Source organism: Orbicella franksi, chromosome 2 (assembly GCF_964199315.1).
Source record: "Orbicella franksi chromosome 2, jaOrbFran1.1, whole genome shotgun sequence".
Lineage (NCBI taxonomy): Eukaryota > Metazoa > Cnidaria > Anthozoa > Scleractinia > Merulinidae > Orbicella > Orbicella franksi.
This window is the reverse complement of record NC_138146.1, coordinates 17,554,525-17,572,584: the sequence shown is the minus strand read 5'-3', so window position 1 is coordinate 17,572,584 and position 18,060 is coordinate 17,554,525. Positions and strand designations below refer to the sequence as shown.

General features: G+C 38.6%; 2 protein-coding genes and 1 pseudogene across 3 annotated transcripts; all 3 read right to left on the bottom strand.

Moving 5' to 3' along the window:
• Nucleotides 1-522: 522 nt before the first annotated feature.
• On the bottom strand, nt 523-4,425 carry LOC145480103 (uncharacterized). Its single transcript, XM_081458569.1, is given in 4 exon segments — nt 523-1,775; nt 1,778-1,961; nt 3,268-3,510; nt 4,141-4,425. Coding segments are annotated over 4 exon segments (1,110 nt in total). The 3' UTR covers nt 523-1,377.
• LOC145480102 (uncharacterized) lies at nt 2,756-7,625 on the bottom strand (annotated as a pseudogene).
• On the bottom strand, nt 7,195-15,017 carry LOC145478336 (tachykinin-like peptides receptor 86C). Of its 2 annotated transcripts, XM_081456322.1 has the most exons (3): nt 14,537-15,017; nt 13,312-13,373; nt 7,195-12,324 (listed from the first exon to the last, which is right to left on the bottom strand). In XM_081456322.1, the coding sequence occupies exons 2-3, from the start codon at nt 13,361-13,363 to the stop codon at nt 11,297-11,299; spliced, it is 1,080 nt and encodes a 359-aa protein (XP_081312448.1). In that variant the 5' UTR covers nt 13,364-13,373; nt 14,537-15,017; the 3' UTR covers nt 7,195-11,296. The 2 variants fall into 2 exon arrangements, with proteins under 2 accessions (XP_081312448.1, XP_081312449.1); XM_081456323.1 differs by lacking the exon at nt 14,537-15,017 and having other exon boundaries at nt 13,312-13,404.
• Between the last annotated feature and the right edge of the window lie 3,043 nt (nt 15,018-18,060).

Genomic DNA, 18,060 nt, shown 5'->3' with positions numbered 1-18,060 from the left:
AAGAAAGGCTATTTTTAACGATTTTTAACCTATCGTCAAAAGAAGTGAACATTGCTGACATTTCCGTATTTTCTTGTTTTTAATTTTAAGAAAATTAACTTGGTGGGCTGACGTTTCAATCCTTGTTTTCAACAACCTTAGCTCTACTACTTTTTAGGTAGTTTTCCTGCTCTTCATTGATAGAGGAAGTGTACCTGGAGAAAAGTTCGACTTTGTAGCAGGACTTTCCAAATTGTACTTTATATTTGAGAAAGGAAGCAGTTTGACTATCGACTTCCGCTAAAAATAATTTCTCCCTAATTTGTTTGGTCGATTTGTTTCTCTGAAGCAAGATTATTGAGATATTTTTTTGTCACGAAGAAAACTTTTTATTTTATGTCTGGTTAACAATTCTGACACAAAGCCAACGAACGGATTAACTTAAAGTTTGCTGCACTCGAAAACATTAGTCACACACTTCAGCTTAGTAGCTAAGCAGAAGGCAGGATAATTTTTTGGAACGGATTGCACTAGCTCGAACAGCTAATGTTTTTTTTTTTTTCGCACGAATAACGTCTTGTGTTTTTGAACGAATTGCAACGAGCCGTTCGAAAAGCCGGTTGACGATTGTTTTGGAAGGGATAGCTCGAGCCTTTCGAACGGATGACAATATTTTTTTGAACGGATAGCTCGAGCCGTTCGAAGGGATGACAATACTTTCTGAACTGATACGCGATGTCTGATGTAGCTCGAGCCGTTCGAACGGTGGCCCATCTCGTTTGAACGGCGAACGAACGGCTAGCCGTTAGCATCGTGTTCGCTTGAGAGGTCACAATTTTTTGGCCTCTTGGTGCATGTGCAGTCTTGAACTATTTCTCTTGCTTTTTATCCTGGTACTGCGCAACACTTTCGGATCTCCATTACTCTTCTGTTGAAAGCACATGTGGCTTTTGAACGCTTGGATACTAAATTGATATCATCTCAATATATCAAGATGGAACAATATGCTTGATGATTACTACACCTTCTTTCTTCGTTTAGAATAGCTTTTGATTTCTAACGGTTGCCCTAGTTAATTTAGTTTCATAATAATAAACAGGCTTTCTTGTTTAAAAAGTTCTTACCTGAAGACTTAAGAAGGTATCCCTCACTGACTTTAGAAGGTTAGAAGTTGTTTCACACAATGTTTAGTTTGTTCTTCAAAAACACAATAAATTGGACGTTGCTATAGCAACAAAATTACTCAGCTTGAATTAATATGAATTGTTATACCTCCCAACTCGAATACGTTTTCCGATTGGAGGAAAACGTGTCACTTACTGTGGGTCAAAACTGGGGCGAGTAAAACTCACTAACTCCTTGGTGAAACTACAACATGAACTTTCCACTCGCACGTGATCAGCTCGTGCTCCTTGAAACCGCGGCAAATTTGTGAGCCGGCGTAAAGCAAACCAGGATATAAAGACACGGATTTATGGCGCTGTTTGCATGCGCTAACCAAAACAACACGTACTGAACTTCCGCTAGTAATTTATGCCCATGTTCAGGTTGAATGAACAAAAAATAGTGATTGACATATGATGGGAACCAGCAAAGCGCAAATTCAATGATTATGACAATCAACAGTCGCACAACTTTGCGTTTAGACATTTCGACAACGGCTCGACTTTTTCCTGACACGTTTTCTGGGATCCTACGAGGCCATAACTTGCGGCAAATTAAGACGTAAAGGACTGCCATTACCATCAAAGGGAACGCATACAGTATACAGAAGAGGCAGATGTGAAAGATCTTACGTGACTGCTGAGTCAAGCGTCTCCCCGACACACGCGTACATACGCGTTTCCACTAGGAATAACTTTAACTTTTAAAAAGAGAAGAGTTGGGATCATTGAAATGAAGGGTAAAACCCAAAGAACTGCTGACACGATTCTCGCTTTCGGAAAAATAATAATATGCTTGATGATGACTACACCACTTTTCTTCGTTTAGAATAGCATTTGCTTGCTAGAATTTCTGGTAGTATAATGTTATAACTTCAAAAGCTAACCGGTTTAGTAGCTCTAAATGGGCTCAGTCAACAGCTGTCGGTGCGTTTGCCGTTAAAGCAAAAATCCTCAGTGTAATCCTAATCCTATTTAGTAATCCTATTGAAACTTGAACACGTGAAAGCTGATTGGTCTAGTAAACTATGTTGCCATGACAACCGCGTTTTAACTGATACGTATTTGCTTGTTTTAATGAAAGAACTGACAGTTCCACATTTTCATGTCTGAAATAAAACATACATTTGTTGCAGTAACTTTATACATGACTTTACCTTTTTGGGGCCAGAAGACAAAAAGAAATGCCCGGTCTGCCCATTAAAGGTAGTAGTTAGAAAATGAGAGGTCTGGGCCAGCCCGAGTCCCCAAGGTCAATTTTTGGCCCACTTTTTGGGCTGCAGGAACTTTGAATTATTTTTTTGTTTTCAAAAGTGATAAAACAACTTTGTGAAAAATATAATTAATTTGAAATATATTTATGCAGATTATTAACGAAAAAATATTTCAAAGTTTACATAACTACTTAAAACGCTAAAATATTTTTAACAGTAGTTTTATGAACTCTGAAATATTTTAACGCAGTTATTTTCACTTAGAATCTGCACTAATCTGTTTTAAATTATATTAAAGTATTTTTAAATTAATTTTATAAACTCTGAATAAAATTTGAAATAGATTTATGCAGTTTCTAAGTGAAAATAACTGAGTTGAAACTGCAAAAATATATTTCAGATTAATTTGGAATTAATAAAACGTTTTCAGCCACTTCCGAAAAATCAAAAAATAATTATATCGTTGGCAGGTCAAAAAGTGGTCCAAAAATTGATCTTGGGGACTCGGGCTTGCCCAGACCTCTCATTTTCTAAATACTGCTTTGTCCTTTAGCGAGAAAAAATTAGGAGACTGGAGGCAACTCTGTATCCCTCGAGACTATCGTCAACTCTTTCCGGACGAATGCCCTTCCCGGACCATCCTTCAGATAATACAGAACCTTTTCTCCCTTATTCACTATGAACCTATCAATCTTGTAAACTTTCAATGGCCAATTAGGCACCGTGGCTCTATTCTTTTCTCCTTCAAGCTCACCATCACTATAGAGATATCTCACATTCACTAAATAATCCAATCGCTTTCCTTTCAAACCAACGGGTCTCAGATAACATCAATAACTCGTTGAACTCTTTGCATCGACCGCCTTCTCTCTGTTGGCATCAACGGGTCTCTTTCTAGTCAAACGAGTCACCTCATTGTTCAGAGCTTTCACTACTTCTGGAAGCCAGTTCACCCATTCTCCATTTCTCTCAGAGGATTTAATATTCCTCTCCTTACTGTATTGATAACTGAAAAGACGCTCGCTCAACGTTCGAATAAAAGGTTCAACGATTCCTTGATCGCGGTGAACGTCTACAATTCCGGTTCCTATTCTTACATCGTGCTTCACCATTTCTTTCTTAACTTCACCCATGAATTCACGCCCGGGATCAACCTGAAGATCAGAGGGCCACTTTAATGGTCCTCTATAAATTTTCTGAAAAGCCTTTGAAACTTCCGAAGACTCCTTTGAAGTGAGTGGTTCAGCGGCCTTGAATCTGCTCGCGACATCAACGACCGTCAATGCGTCCTTGTAAACGTTTCTGCCTCTCGGGAGTTTATCATGGGGGAGGAAAAGAAGATCGGCTTGACGAACTGAATTTGGGGATGTAACGTCAAACTTCGGTCTCGGGATATATATTCTTCGGGGCTAGCAAATAAATCTGCCAGATGGCCTGCTTCATCAGCCAGAGTTTTGCGACATCTTCAGAGACTCCAGCCGTCTGAACCAACTTCTTCACTGGATTCAATCCTTTCCAAAAACCTTTGGGGCTGTAATAAATCTTGGATAATTCACAAGAAATGGCTCGCCGCCAATCCGATTGCCAGGGTCGAAGTTCCAACGTAAATCATCTCTCCCTGTTTTTGTCGAACGGAAGGTTTGTAAACGCCATAATTCGTGTAAACATGACCCGCCTAGATTAGCTCAGCTACCCGCGAGCATGATAAAATTGTAATTTTTTGAAAACAAAAATAAAATGTATGTATGTATGCATGTCTCGCCTGAAAACTGAGGTTCTCGCACTTCGTTCAAATCCATTTGATCTTGATGAGTCTTGTTACAAAGTTTCAAAGCGTAATCAGTGTTTTCAAAGTTTATTTTCGCTTCATCTTTGATTCTATCAATAATGGCCATCCAATCGGGAAGCCTCGTTCTGTTTTCTTGAAACTTTTGATATTCTTTTTCATATTTTTCCACGGCAAAATCGTGTCTTTTCTTTTCTTCTCCAGGTGAATCACCACTCAAATATTTTGCCAGATAATTTCCTCCGACGAATGCCGTGGCATTGATAATCGCTCCTCCAATCATTATCGCTTTTTCGCCATTTTGTTACAACTAATTACTCTTCACATTTTTGATTTTCAATTTCTTCCTGAATTTCTTTTCTTAATATAATCATTACCGCTTGAACTAATGAGCAGAAAGTGGCGAATCCCAAGGCGGAAACAGTAATTACACTCAACGTTTTATTTAACTCTGCAAAATCTTTTGATCTTCGAGATAATGTTTTGTAGCGATAGAAGCCGCTACTACCACCGTGACAGTGAATTTCACATAGTTCATTATATTCACCGAAGGATCAGAAGTCATCGGCTCTTTAATTACTTTCTTTGCGACCCATCCATATCCAGCCGCTATTCCAGTGATCGTAGCGGCTAATCCATGGGTTTTATTTTTGAGGATGTTCGATCTTCACTTCACTCCGGAACTTCAGGTTGCAACGCAACGCTCGCTCTCGCTCAATCCTTTTAGGTTTAACGAGAGACATTAACTCTTCCCTCTTATAATATAATCCCTAGAGAGAAACAACAATATTCACCGCTGAAACAACTTGAGTGAGTGAAAATGATAATGAAGAATTTTCATTTTCATTTTTAGATTTAACATTCCAGTCTAAATCAGTTCCTTTCTGAGGCGTAGATTGTAGCTTTGCATCTCTTGCTTTTCTGTTGAATTCTGCGAGTCTTTTTTCTGCCGACTCTCTCCGAATCTTTTTCGGGTTTTGTTTTTTTCACAGTCGAGGGCACTTTTTTAGCGGGCTCTTCAATGGTTTTTACAGGCTCTTCAGTGGTTTCTACGGGTTCTTCAATAGTAGTTTCTTCATTTGCTTCGCTATCCATTTTATAGATATTCTCAAGAACTTACTAAAGTTCTTCAGAAGTGTTTTCTAAGTTCTTATCGAGTTCTTCAGGCAAGTTCTTATCAAGTTTTACATTCCTCGCAGTAAGACTGCACTCGCCACTGCCATGTACTTTCCATAGTTCAGGCTCAATATTCCGGCGATCATGGAGAGTTCTTCTCTCACCATGAAATTATCGTTCAAGTCTTTCAAGAGTTTACTCCGATCAAGGGGGTGAAAATGGAATATCAATCCACAACTAAGCTGAAGAAAGGTATCAACCATCGCGTCACAAGTCTTTGAAAACAATGAAGTCTTATTCTTTTGACATTCTCCTCAACATCTTTCTCACTTAATCTCTTGACTTGATCTTGTGCCAGATCAGTTCCAGTCATCTCTTTCGCCTTCCCACTGGCTACCAGGACCGCGAGCCGTTCTCTACGAGAGGCTAACGCCCCCGACTCAGGTTCATCTTCAAGAATTTTCATTACATCTTTCAAGGCTTCTTGCTAAGTGATTTCCATTTTAATACTCAAGATTAATATCAAAAGGATGGCTGAGAGAGGAAACCAGATGTGAATATTTCTTTTTCTTCAACTCGTTAATCAATTTCAGCTTTTCAAAATTCGTTAATCCTCCTCCGTAATTATCAAATATCTCTTTCATGTCTTTCTGGGAGGGAGTATAGAATAATCCTAACGCGACGATTTTCTCGCGGAAAGACTTGGCAATGCTTGTCAGCTGCTGAGTTATTACCCAGACACTGATTCCGCTGTGTCTCGCGCTGAATGCCGAATTCACCAGTTCACCTGATCTCCGTTTCGCATCCCTGGAGGCGGCACAATCATCGAGAATTATCAGGGAATTAGTTCCCTCAAACACGAAACTGGTAATCTTCAACCAATCATTGATTTGATCTCGATGAGGAGTCAAGACGAAGAAATCTCTATCTTCCTCGGCGAAAGCTTAGTAAGTCTCGTTTAATGCGTAAGTGGGGCAGAGAAGGATCGCGTAATCAAGCCTTCCGTTGAATTCATCGCTCAGAAGTAAGTATTTGGTCTTTCCTGAGTTCGTGGGACCGTCTATGAATGCGTTGAATGGAATATTATCGAAATTCATTTTAATTCATATTTTATTTTATAGGCGCAAGCGATACGAGCGAAGCGAAACTTTTGTGGCCATGCGCGAGGGTGTGAATTCCATCTTCCATTATAAATCTCTCATCATCGTCAGCGCTCAGGGCTACCTTGTTGATTGTCTCGGTGAATAACTCATGCCGATGTGATCTAATTACATTCACCTCCCTCATTTGCTCTTTTCTGCTGAATAAACAATTTTTATAGTCCTGATGTGAAATATTATTTTTCACCACTGATTTCTTTATTCCTTTACACTTTTTTTCTCTTCTGCTTTATGAATCTTGAAACTACATAATTTAGCTCTCAATCCGACGAACTCCTCAATGATCCTCCCTCCCGCTTCATCTTTCATCATTCCTATCACTTTCTAATTATATCCTTGAATCCCTGAAGGATGATCTCCAGGAAAATCGCTGGTGTCAAACTGTTCTCTGACGTCAGATTTAATATCTTCGTAAAAGTCTTCAGTCTCAATCTCAGACATCAGACTGTCAATATCCGTGAATAACAGTTTTGCATTCTCTCCATATTTTTTCTTGATGAAATCCTAATGAAAGTCATACATCAGAGTCTTGCTGATGTCGAGAATTGTAAATCGGTTTATCAAACGTTAGTTTTATTCGTTTCATATGAATCGCGATGAGATTTTCATCGAATATCGTGAAATGTTTAAAGTTTGGTTTCACCGTGAGTTTTCTCGCAGATTCTCGGTTGTTGACCAACTTTACATCAACTCTTTTTCTGATATTCTCCATCTTCTTCCCGAAGACGGAGTTGTTTATCAACTTGAAGAAATCCTTTTCAAAAGAATTCCTCGCTTTCTTCCTGAGTTCAGTGTTCTTTTCAATGTAACTTTTCAACCATGGCTTTTCATCAAATTTGATTCCTCGATGAATATTGGTCAACTTTAATCCGAGATCCAGATATTGCTTCAAGTTTCGACGACGAATTACACACTTGTCTTTATTATATAGATTTGGAATCAGCTTTTCAACTTCTTTAACTCTGAAACTCTCCGGGGTTAGCGGATAATCATTATGCAAATTGTGAAGTTCCTCGGGATACTCGAGATCAACCTCGAGAACGCACGGAAAATCGCGCCAGTTATCAAATTTGGAGGAGTCATCCTGCCCCATCCACTCAAAAATTTCAACAGGGAGAGGCTGACACATTGCCCAACCACAGAGATTATTAGCCTCGAGATATTTAATGTATTTTGTGGGCTTGGTTTTATCAAAATCTTCACCCATGTATTTATTATTAGCCCTTGCATATCGGTTTGAAATCATTGAGATTCCTCCTCTTATTCCTTTTCCACCAACAAAAGCATGTCAACGTCGTTCAACAAATCAAGTTCCACTCCCGACTCTTTCAAAGCCGCGTCCTAGGCTAAACTGGGGGCGGTGAAATACCAAGCGAAATCTAATTTATAATTTTCAAGACAGACGTTTCTGAATTCTTCAATGACGTCAGGGAGAAGGAGGACATCAGATTTCAGATACAGATCGTGATAATCACCCCGGCGTAGTCTTCATCCCAAACTTCTTCCATACCCTCTTTGCACGCTCATAATCTTCATTAGAGATATCACATTCATTGAGCCTTGACTAAAATTCTCTTCTCCTTGGCAACTGAGTTTCATCAAACTTTGAAATTTCCGGATGGTTTTCATGAGTGGCAAAAAGCCCTCCTAATCATGTTCACGTTTTATTTGAATAGCTCGGTTTGTTTTAGCGGTCTGAGTATACTGCATTACACGTATAATAGAGAGAAACAAAGAATTAGATTAGTGAGGACAGCAGAGAGATACACAAGCGAAAGCATCCAAATACGTGGAGAACGAGTGGAGACCTCTTTTCTTTCGTTGTTCTCACTGCGAATCCTTGTGTAGCCTGAATTTCAGGCGTCTCCTTTTAAGTCTCACTTCCAAGAACCAGTAATACCGTCTGTGTCGTCACTACCCGAAACCGAGTTTTTATTTTGATTGGTTTATTTTTTAAACGTGGGAATTATTGTACATAAAGCTAGCGAGGAGGGAATTCGAGTACGCATAAAATTAATCCTTTTCACGTTTGTCCCCTATAAAAAACTCCTGCAAATCGTGCTTTTATATAACATGACGCCGCACTGCGACATTGAGGCGGCGGAGAGGGAGGTTGGGAGAACAAATAAATTTTCCCTTAAATTATTTCATGGATTTTTAAAGAGAGCGCTGCTGCTTTTCGTATACTATCTGTTTAGTCTATGCTGTATTTCCTTCAGCAATATTTTTCTTTCCAGTCTGCTTAAAACGGGCATTTCGCAATTGTCTTCGGAACGGCGTTTCTGGATCTCTTGGGACTCTTATATTGGCGCGAAATCAGCTGAGGTTCCATTTTTAAAACTACTACCTTCCTGGAACCCTCCTTCCATACATTCGCGATAAACTCAACATGTATGAGTTTTTAAGGCTTGGGGTATAGTCATGACCTGCTGTAAATAAAGACAGTGGAGTACTACGAACAGTCGGTTATTTTGTTCCTGAAATCCTCCGCGTGATTGGAAAACCCGAAGTTTGCAAACCAGGGAAAGAAACGAGACGGGAATGAGGCGAGACAGCAAAAGAAAGCTTTCCTTCTTTCCGCGTCCGCGCTTCTCGCCGCTTGATCGTTCTTTTGCTTCGCATGAGTCGTGTATTCGCCCAGCATGCTAGGAAAAGAAAGGGACGACTCCAACTCTAAGCTAGTGGCGTGCATCCCTCCGACAGATACTGGACGACAGATTCATTTACAGGCCGTTTATCTAAGAACTAATTGAATGTTGATAATTACGCTTCTTACTGGGTGACCCCTCATGATATAAGCTATATATTCAAGGGCGGCGCTAAAAGGTATGGTTATATAGAGGATATTACATTTCCGCGTGTGGATATTATATTCACACTAATGACGACGTTTTTGACGATTTTCCGAAGATTTCCGACCACTTTCCAAAGATTTCCGAAGACTTTCCAAATCGTTCCGAGGGCCAGACTAACGCTTTCGAAAATTTTCCGAAGATTGCTGAAGATTGCCGAAGACGACCGAAGAAGATCCGAAGATGTTTCGATCATACATCAACAAATTTAAGTGTAGTTAAAGGGACAAAAGAAAAATGTTATGATAAAGGAATCATATCTTCACAGTGTGAAAGATAAAAATAGTATCTTCACTACGCGCGATGAAGATATGATTTTTTAGTAAAAGGAAAAATCCTGGTATTTCACTGGTGTTTATATAATAAATAACCGTTCTGGTCTGAAATAGGGTATGTTATGTACACTTTGGACAGCAATTAAAAAATCATTTTAAAACAATCTATTTTTATCAGTGTTTTTATACATAATTATAACAATTAACATCGGGAATTTGAAACAAACCGAAGCAATTTCTCTGCCGGGTCTTGTCTGATATATATAGGGTTATAGATATCACATAGTTTAGTCTGAAATACAGTAAGAATTTCAAGAAGGCGTTGCACATACTTCACCCAAATGTTCGAGAGGTAAACCCGAGGAGAACACTCAACTAAAGAAATGAAACGATATGGTGCGATAATGGAAACGCTTTTTAAAAAGCAAGAATTGACAGTACATGTACGTCGCCACACAGCAGAGCATGGAAATGTATGTTTGGAAATTTGAATTTGCGTTTGATCAAACATTGTGTCGAGTTGTAGATACATTCCTCTCTCAACTGAAATTATGACTAACTGAGAAATGAAATCCTAAACGTCTATCCTAATTAGGCTCCGATACCCAAACTACAGTCACCGTTGTGACTTTCATTGTTTAAACTTGATGAAATCTGAATGCATTTTGCGTTAAAGCCTACTTGAGAATTGTCTTCTAAGCTAAATACTTTTAATAAGCTATTCTATGGTTCACGTTAATCAGTTTCTACCACTCGGTAACTGCTCAGATGAGAACACACTGGCTAAAACTGCAGGGCTAATCATTATTTTCCTGGTACATTTCTTCAAACAGCAAGTCCTTGGAGGTAAAGAAGGAGGAAGTACCTCCAGGAACTGTGTAGGTGCAGGGAGGACCATCATAGAATGTAAAGCACCAAAGAAATACTACCCTGATAACCTGTTTTTGTCTAAACGATATACTGATATATATTCATTTGAAAATTTTTCTTTTATGTTCTTCTTGTTCAGATTACTGCTTAGTTCATTGTGGGATTATGTACTTAACAGTGGCGCCACCTTACTACACTTCTACTTTGCAAATTAAAGATCGAAAGAGGTATGTCAATGAAACACTGTACTAAATATTCAGTATGCGCATTCAAGTTCGTAGACATGAGGAAACCCAGGCTCGCTACAGATAAAACTACTGTAAACAGACAAGGTTAAAGCCTCCTGCCCTAGATTAAAACGCATTTGCAATGGCGAGGCGGAACTCGAACCCTGAGCTTTACATTGGAGTCATACGCACTAATCATTAGGCCACCGCGCTCCATTTTTGACTCACCATCACAGTAAAAAAAAAGTTTCGACAATGCTGTTGCTCATAATAAGAGTTGTTGACCCATAGGACGCATACAAGGTCGAAAAATAAATCTAAGGGATCAACTTCATGTTTTATAGAGGTTGTATTGGTACTACCTCTAAGCTACCAAAACAAATCAGTGTTACAAAATGTTCCATTTTTCTTGTCGATAATTTGTCTCCCTCAGCTGCTAAAGCTATTATAATACGCTATTGTAAAATTTTAGAAGGCTTCTTCCCTGTGAATAAAACTTTTGCCCTGCATACTCGATAGTAAACCCTCCTTCACTTTCCGTCTTATGGCATATTATACTCTTTATAAACTTAAATCCTGTTGCTTGATAAACGACTCTAAATTGAGAACTCCTGAAGCCACTTGATTTGTTCTTCTTGGACAAGTCAGGTTAGGTCATGTGTTTAGGCAATTTGGCGGGCAGTTGAAACGACGTAGACATGGGCACCAGGCGTCAAGCGTTGAAGCCAGCTCTCTGCGATATTTGTCACTCATCAGGATATAAATGCAAGGGTTTATTGCGCTATTGGCATGCCCGGGCCAAATGAAGAAGAATTCCACTTCAAGAGGTAACATACCGTTTGCATATAGATCAGGTCGTACGAACCAAAAGTAGTGATTGACATACGTTGGGAACCAACACAACGCAAATACGACGACAATGACGACCAGCAGTCTTACAACTTTGCGTTTCGACTTTTCAGCTGCAGCACGATTACTATCTGTTGCATTTCCGGGAATTGTACGACGCCACAATTTACGGCAAATTAAGAAATAAATGACGATGAATATAGAAAGAGGAAGCCCGTAAAGCGCGACAAAAACAATGCTGTGAAAGATCTTGAGGACACGATAAGTTTCCTTAAAAGCTGGATCGTTTGGATCTTCCCAGGGCCAAACTTGTACACATTGGTAAACGTTTTGAGATGAATTAAACTGAACTTGAGACAACATAGGATATGGCAGCATTAACACAAAAGACAGGATCCAAATGGTGCCTGAAAAGATTTTCGGCTTTCGGAAGATCTTTTCTCTTAAAGGATAGAATACTGCGTAAAATCTATCGAATGAAATGAGCACCATTGTTAGGACAGTCGCCGCTATTGAAACTGAGATGAGGTACCACTGAGCTTTGCATGTTATGTTGCCCAGCATTCCTCCAACCCAGGCGACTCCACGGTAGTAGAAGCTCACTTGGTACGGCATCACTGTGAAAGTTAAAAGCAGATCTGCAAAGGCCATGTTGGCAATGAAGAGCTTTGTGACTCTGGTAGATTGAGAGGACTTCTTCAACACCACGAACAAGCCAAGGGTGTTGCCCAATATAGCAATAATGAAAATCGCTGCATATGCTGTCGTTATGCCAATCTTGATGTTTGCAGGAATATTGAACGGTGCCGGCTGTGGAAAGGTGATGTTTGTTACTAGGAAAGAAATCAAGAACTATATTGCTTTATCTTTATAAAGGGTTCTTTCCTTAGCATAAACATCAAAATGTGGTAAAACACTTCAAGACAACAACAGATGCAGAAGAACTTTAACACCATTCTCTTACTTATTTCGATGTCCCGTTCAGAGAAGAAAGGAGAACATAACATTTGCTTGTTTAACCAGTTTATTATCATTCAATGTCTGGAACGTTACTTTCTTTAATTAGCAACGGGGAACTTGCTTGGCTGAGTGGTCAGCGCGTCGGACTCGCAATCCAGCGGTCCCGAATACCGTCTGACCACTACTTGGATGTTTTTCACGGTAGTCCCGAGTTCAAATCCTCAGCCAAGCTTGTAAATAGCCAACTGGTTTGCCTCCGTCCAGTTGGGATTCTTAGCAATGTTATGTTCAATGTGAATCATTTGTTTGAGTTGTTTGCTCAGCCAGCAGCCTTTGCATGTGCTATAAACATTGCCGAGGGGAAATAAAAGTTATATTATGTTATGTTGTGTTGTTTTGTGTTGTGTTGTGTTGTGTTGCGTTGCGCTGGCTGTGCTGTGCTGTGCTGTGCTGTGCTGTGCTGTGCTGTGCTGTGCTGTGCTGTGCTGTGCTGTGCTGTGCTGTGTTATTGTTATGTTGTGTTGTGTTGTGTGGTGTTGTGTTGTGTTGTGTTGTGTTGTGTTGTGTTGTGTTGTGTTGTGTTGTGTTGTGTTGTGTTGTGTTGTGTTGTGTTGTGTTGTGCTGTGTTGTGCTGTGTTGTGTTGTGTTATATTATGTTATGTTACAACGATAAACGAGAAAAAACAACGAAAAAAAACAACGATATCCATTTTTTGTTATTTCCATATCATGATCCCATGTAGATTCCATCAAGCAAATAAAAACACATTTGTCATATAAGCTGTAATTTTGTTTCAATTGGATTTTGATGATCAAAATCCTAAACTTTCGAGCTTGGAAATAATAAGTAACAGATTTACCATTTGCTCCCGCTGTGGTAGTGTTGTTCGTCATGTTTACAGAAAATGGCATCTCCGTGATCCTGTATAATTCAAATAGAACGTGATAAAAATTATAAACATTCAAGGACTGCAAGAGGAGTTCTTGAAATTATTTAACTATGAAATATCGGTATCTACTTTAATCAAAGAAGAATTCTCACATGAGCTGAATTCTTTATCAAAAATGGGAATCTTATTTTGCATTTTGAAACGTTTTGTAGAAGAGAAGATTAGTTTTCCTTGTTTCGCAAATTAGCAAGCTGCTTCTAATTTTCCTGAAGGGACACCAGAAAACCCGGTCTGAATATGATTACTCTCTCGCTTTAGTGTTTTGCTTACCTTTTGACTATAAATTTTTCCATTCTTTTAAAAGTGTTGTCAAAAGACGGAATGAAGCAGACGTGCACAGATGATTCAACTCAGTCGACTTCCCTTTTGATAAGTTTTTACTTAGTCTTTCTTTCGGCGATCAAACACGGTAAATCAACTTTCATGCTTCGTGATATCTGGTGTGCAATTTTGATTAAATGCGAACTAATTATGTGCGGGAATCAAATTTAAATTTATTGAGCTGAAAATTAATAGTGAATGTTTTTTATCCGATGTCAGTTGCCATCAACTAAGAACTTTTTATCTATTTTTAAAAGAATGCATATAGGGTTCAAACCCAAACACCCAATTTCTCTACTGTCAACTCTTGCTCTTCGTGGAGAAGTATACTTGAAGAAATAAAATCTTTTTAGCCGCATTCCACGAAGTGTAGTTCATTTTTTGGAAAACTAAGCAATCTGAATATGGACTTCCGCTAAAAAAGATTGCTCACTAATTAATTTGGTAGAGTTGTTTCACTGAAGCAAGATTATTCTTCAACATTTTTTTCACGAAGAAAGTTTTTTTTCTTGTTTTAGTCTGGCTACAATTCTGTTTGCCAAGGAAAGTGGTTTGAAAAATCTATGTACGTGCTTAAATTTCTTGCCTCGAAAAAAAAATAGTCAGATAATGTGTGCATGCATACTTTAGCGTACTAGCTAACTTAATTAGTTCTTCGCGAACTATTTCTCTTGTTTTAATACTGGTAACAAAACTTTCGGATCTCTGTTACTTGAATGTTCAAAACACATGTGGCTCTTGAACACTCAGACGCTAATCTGGTATCATATAAGTATACGGAGCAACATGCTTTCTTGTTTGAAAAAGCTCTTACCTTAAGACTAAAGAAGATATCCCTCTGACTGTATAACGTTACATAACTTAACCAGCGAGTGTTTAGTAAATGCACTGGACTCGGTCAAGAGCAGTGGGTGTGTTTGGTCTTGGAGATTTCGTCGACAACTGTAAATCAATAATCCTATTTAGACCGGGAAGGTGGGCACCAAATTTCAAACGCTTGATAGCTGATTGGTTGATTTTGACAAAAATGTCGTGCGCTTTCATTGGCCAGTTCTTGAATTCCTATTGAGTAACCCTATTAAGCTCGAGAGGGTGGAAAACCAAATTAACGCTTGTAATTTGGCCGAGAAGCATGATATTGTGGCATGGTAGTCGCATTTCAACCGGTGTGATTTTTATACTTTGAAAGAATGAAAAACCTTACACTTCCAGATTTTTTTTGTTTATATTAAAAAAAAGATTGACCTTATTTCCTTTTTATGACTACCTTAGGTTTATTTATCGGTTTTGATTACTTTTGCTGAATTAATGGTGCATAAAAAAAAAATATCAAATCCGAGATGGCGGATCGACAACGGCAGGAAGCTGTTTCAAAAAATGACTATTTTTCCTTCAAAAGCCAATCATTTCAAGGAAAAATGATCCAAAAAATGACTCAGCTGAGAATCCTTTTTAGTCTATATAAACTAAGAAATTTTTATCCAAGTTAAAAAGCATGCAAATGGGGATTAAACTCAAACACCCAATTTTTCTGCTCTCCGTGCTATCTGGCGTACAACCTAAATTAAATGTTAATTACGTGTGGGGATTTAATTTTGAATTTACTGAGCAAAGATCCATGTCAAAACGTGTACAATTTCTGATTAACTACCAACTGATTTTGTGCTAATATTTGATTTTAGTTTTATTGAGCTGAGAATTAATAGGAAATGTTAGTCTTTTTTATCGTATGTCGGCGACGATTGCTTATCGATGTTTAATTTATAAACCCTGCGCGTGGGGTTCAAACTCAAACACCCAATTTCTATGCTGTCAGCTCCTGCTCTTTATTGAGAAATGGAGCGTTAAAAATACGGCTTTTCCCCGAAGTGCAATATATTTTCTGGGAAACAGAGTGAAGGAGTGGCCCCTAATTTTCCTCACTTGAGAATGGAAGCCTGTCATGAGAAGTGCATAACAACGGTGTGGGATTGAAACGCTTGCTGCATGGCACTGACATTTTTACTTTATTAAGAGATACGACGCCAAACAAATGAAGTATTGATAAGGATTTTAATTAGCATGGCATCTTTCTTATGCTAATACAAACTGCCATTTACATTACGTAGTTCTGCCAAATGAACTATCGCTCACAAAAGTGCAGTAAACCACAAATTCTATTGTACCTGTGCTATCATATGCATGTGTATACAGTCTGTGACTTCCTTAATTAATGTAATCATGATTTCTCGATTATTCGCAAAAATTGTACATGTTTTAGCCACCAATTAAATTGCGTTGATACTGGTATGAACATGTATCTTACACAAATACTATAAATGTAGTTTCTCCGATTTAACTTTCACTCACAAAATGGTGCTATTAAACTGCAGCTAAGCATAAAGGGAAGGTTATCTGTTCAATACTGACAAGAGGATTCCTTTATAAGTTTCTTAGAAGACCTTTCGTATTGAAGGTCTTATGACTTCTAAAAATATTATTTATTTACATCCACTCCTAGTTTTCTTGTTTTTTACATTCAGTAGACAGCTTCATCAATGTATTTTTTTGTTACTCGGGCTTCCGTAGGAAAGCTCGAGTCTTAATATAAAATGCTAGAGTTTTGGTCGCCAAAACGGGGGTCATGGTCCCAGGCGTTCCATGCGTAGACCATGGAAACTGAGGACGAGAAACGCGACATTGCTCGCTCATTGTGACAGAATGCGGTGTTTTGCGAAGAAAGTTTTGGCAAGAATCGCGCCTTTTACGTTCATCTCACATACAAAGATGTCGATCGTTTTCAGAAAGGGTCGGTCCACGAATTATATTGCTTGAAAGCCAGCCAGGTAAGCAAAGTTCACGCTGGAAACGTTCTCGTGAGATAACAATTAACTGAGCCGACTGCGGTATGAGTTCAATCTACGAAAACACTGGCAAAAATAGGCAGTCAAATGACGGTATGTGGCTACTGCTGTTATTATTTAGAACATTGCAGTAAAACAAATCATATTGCAATAAAACGAGCGAAATACGAAAACGTTTTTGGACTCGTAGCTCAATAAAAACATGTGACTTGTTTCTTGCACCGCCCAAAATATGTCGATCTCCAATGTTGTAAAGGTAAGACTTTTGGTAACTTGAGTTGAATATCTTGCCTCCAAGTTAGTTGGCTTTCAAGTAGGGTGAAGGAAAAAAAAAATAACGTGTGAATTTGGAGGCACATTGTGCGGGAGAATTAAACCTTCGATTGTGCGGGATTATTGACGAACCAATGTTCTTGCCAAGTCCTAAGGAAAATCTGCATTGACGATAGTTTAGCCATTTATTTCACTAGTAGTTCAAATATACTTAGCAGTCTTAATTAGCAATCGCCAATTCAATTAGAAAACTGTGTCTGACTGCAAAAGAAAATCACGTTGCGTGACATGAACTAGACGAGCATGAAACCAAAATAAATAGCAAAACAGAATGCCGCATCTTCCCTTATAAATGAGAGTCCTTTTTAAAAAATACTCATACCTTGATTCAATAAAAATGGGTAGCTTGAATATTTCTTCATAAACTGTGTTAAGGGTCGCAAATTCTTGGAAGTTATCCGCAAAATACACAACTTGAAAGTTTATGTAAATTATGTGCAAGGCAATTTCAGCCTAGTCACAGGACTGTTGTTTTCGCGAAGGCGTTTATCATGATTCGTTTTGGCTCTCTCGAAAGGGGTTATTCGCTCTCCAAAGAAGATATGACTCTTGAAAAGGAATTAAGATCGCAACACGGCAAAGATGTTCAGCTACACAATTTACTCGGATCGCCGCGACCAGTAAACAAACTTCGTACAATTTCTGCTAGCATGTACAAAGAAATCGCCATAAGTTGTAAAAAGACCTCGAAAATTCTTTGCAAACAACTTCTCCATCAATGCGTAGACAGCTGTGCTTCATTCTTGAACCAAAATGGTTTAAACTCACAACTTGCGATAGGATGAGGAGGATCCTAAACGAAGCAACTTGAATAGTAAATATCTAAGCGGAACTCTTGTGCTAAAATATCCTGATTCTTTAGTTTGCTTTTATTGTGTCCAATACGCGTTTTCGTAAAGTACGATTTGATACTGTGGTACGAAGCCCGAGTAAACGATCTTAGAGCGTCTAGTTTCTTGTAATATATCATAAACAAGATAGAGAATCTTACATGTACGTCGCTACACAGCAGTGCGTTTCTGACGATCTTTACCATGTGTGGAAATTGGAATTCGCATTTGGTCAAGCATTGTGTCGAGGTTTAGATATATTCCCCTCTCATCTGAAACTAAGACTAAGGAGAAATCTGAAAAAATAAATTCTTAACGGCCATGCTAATTAA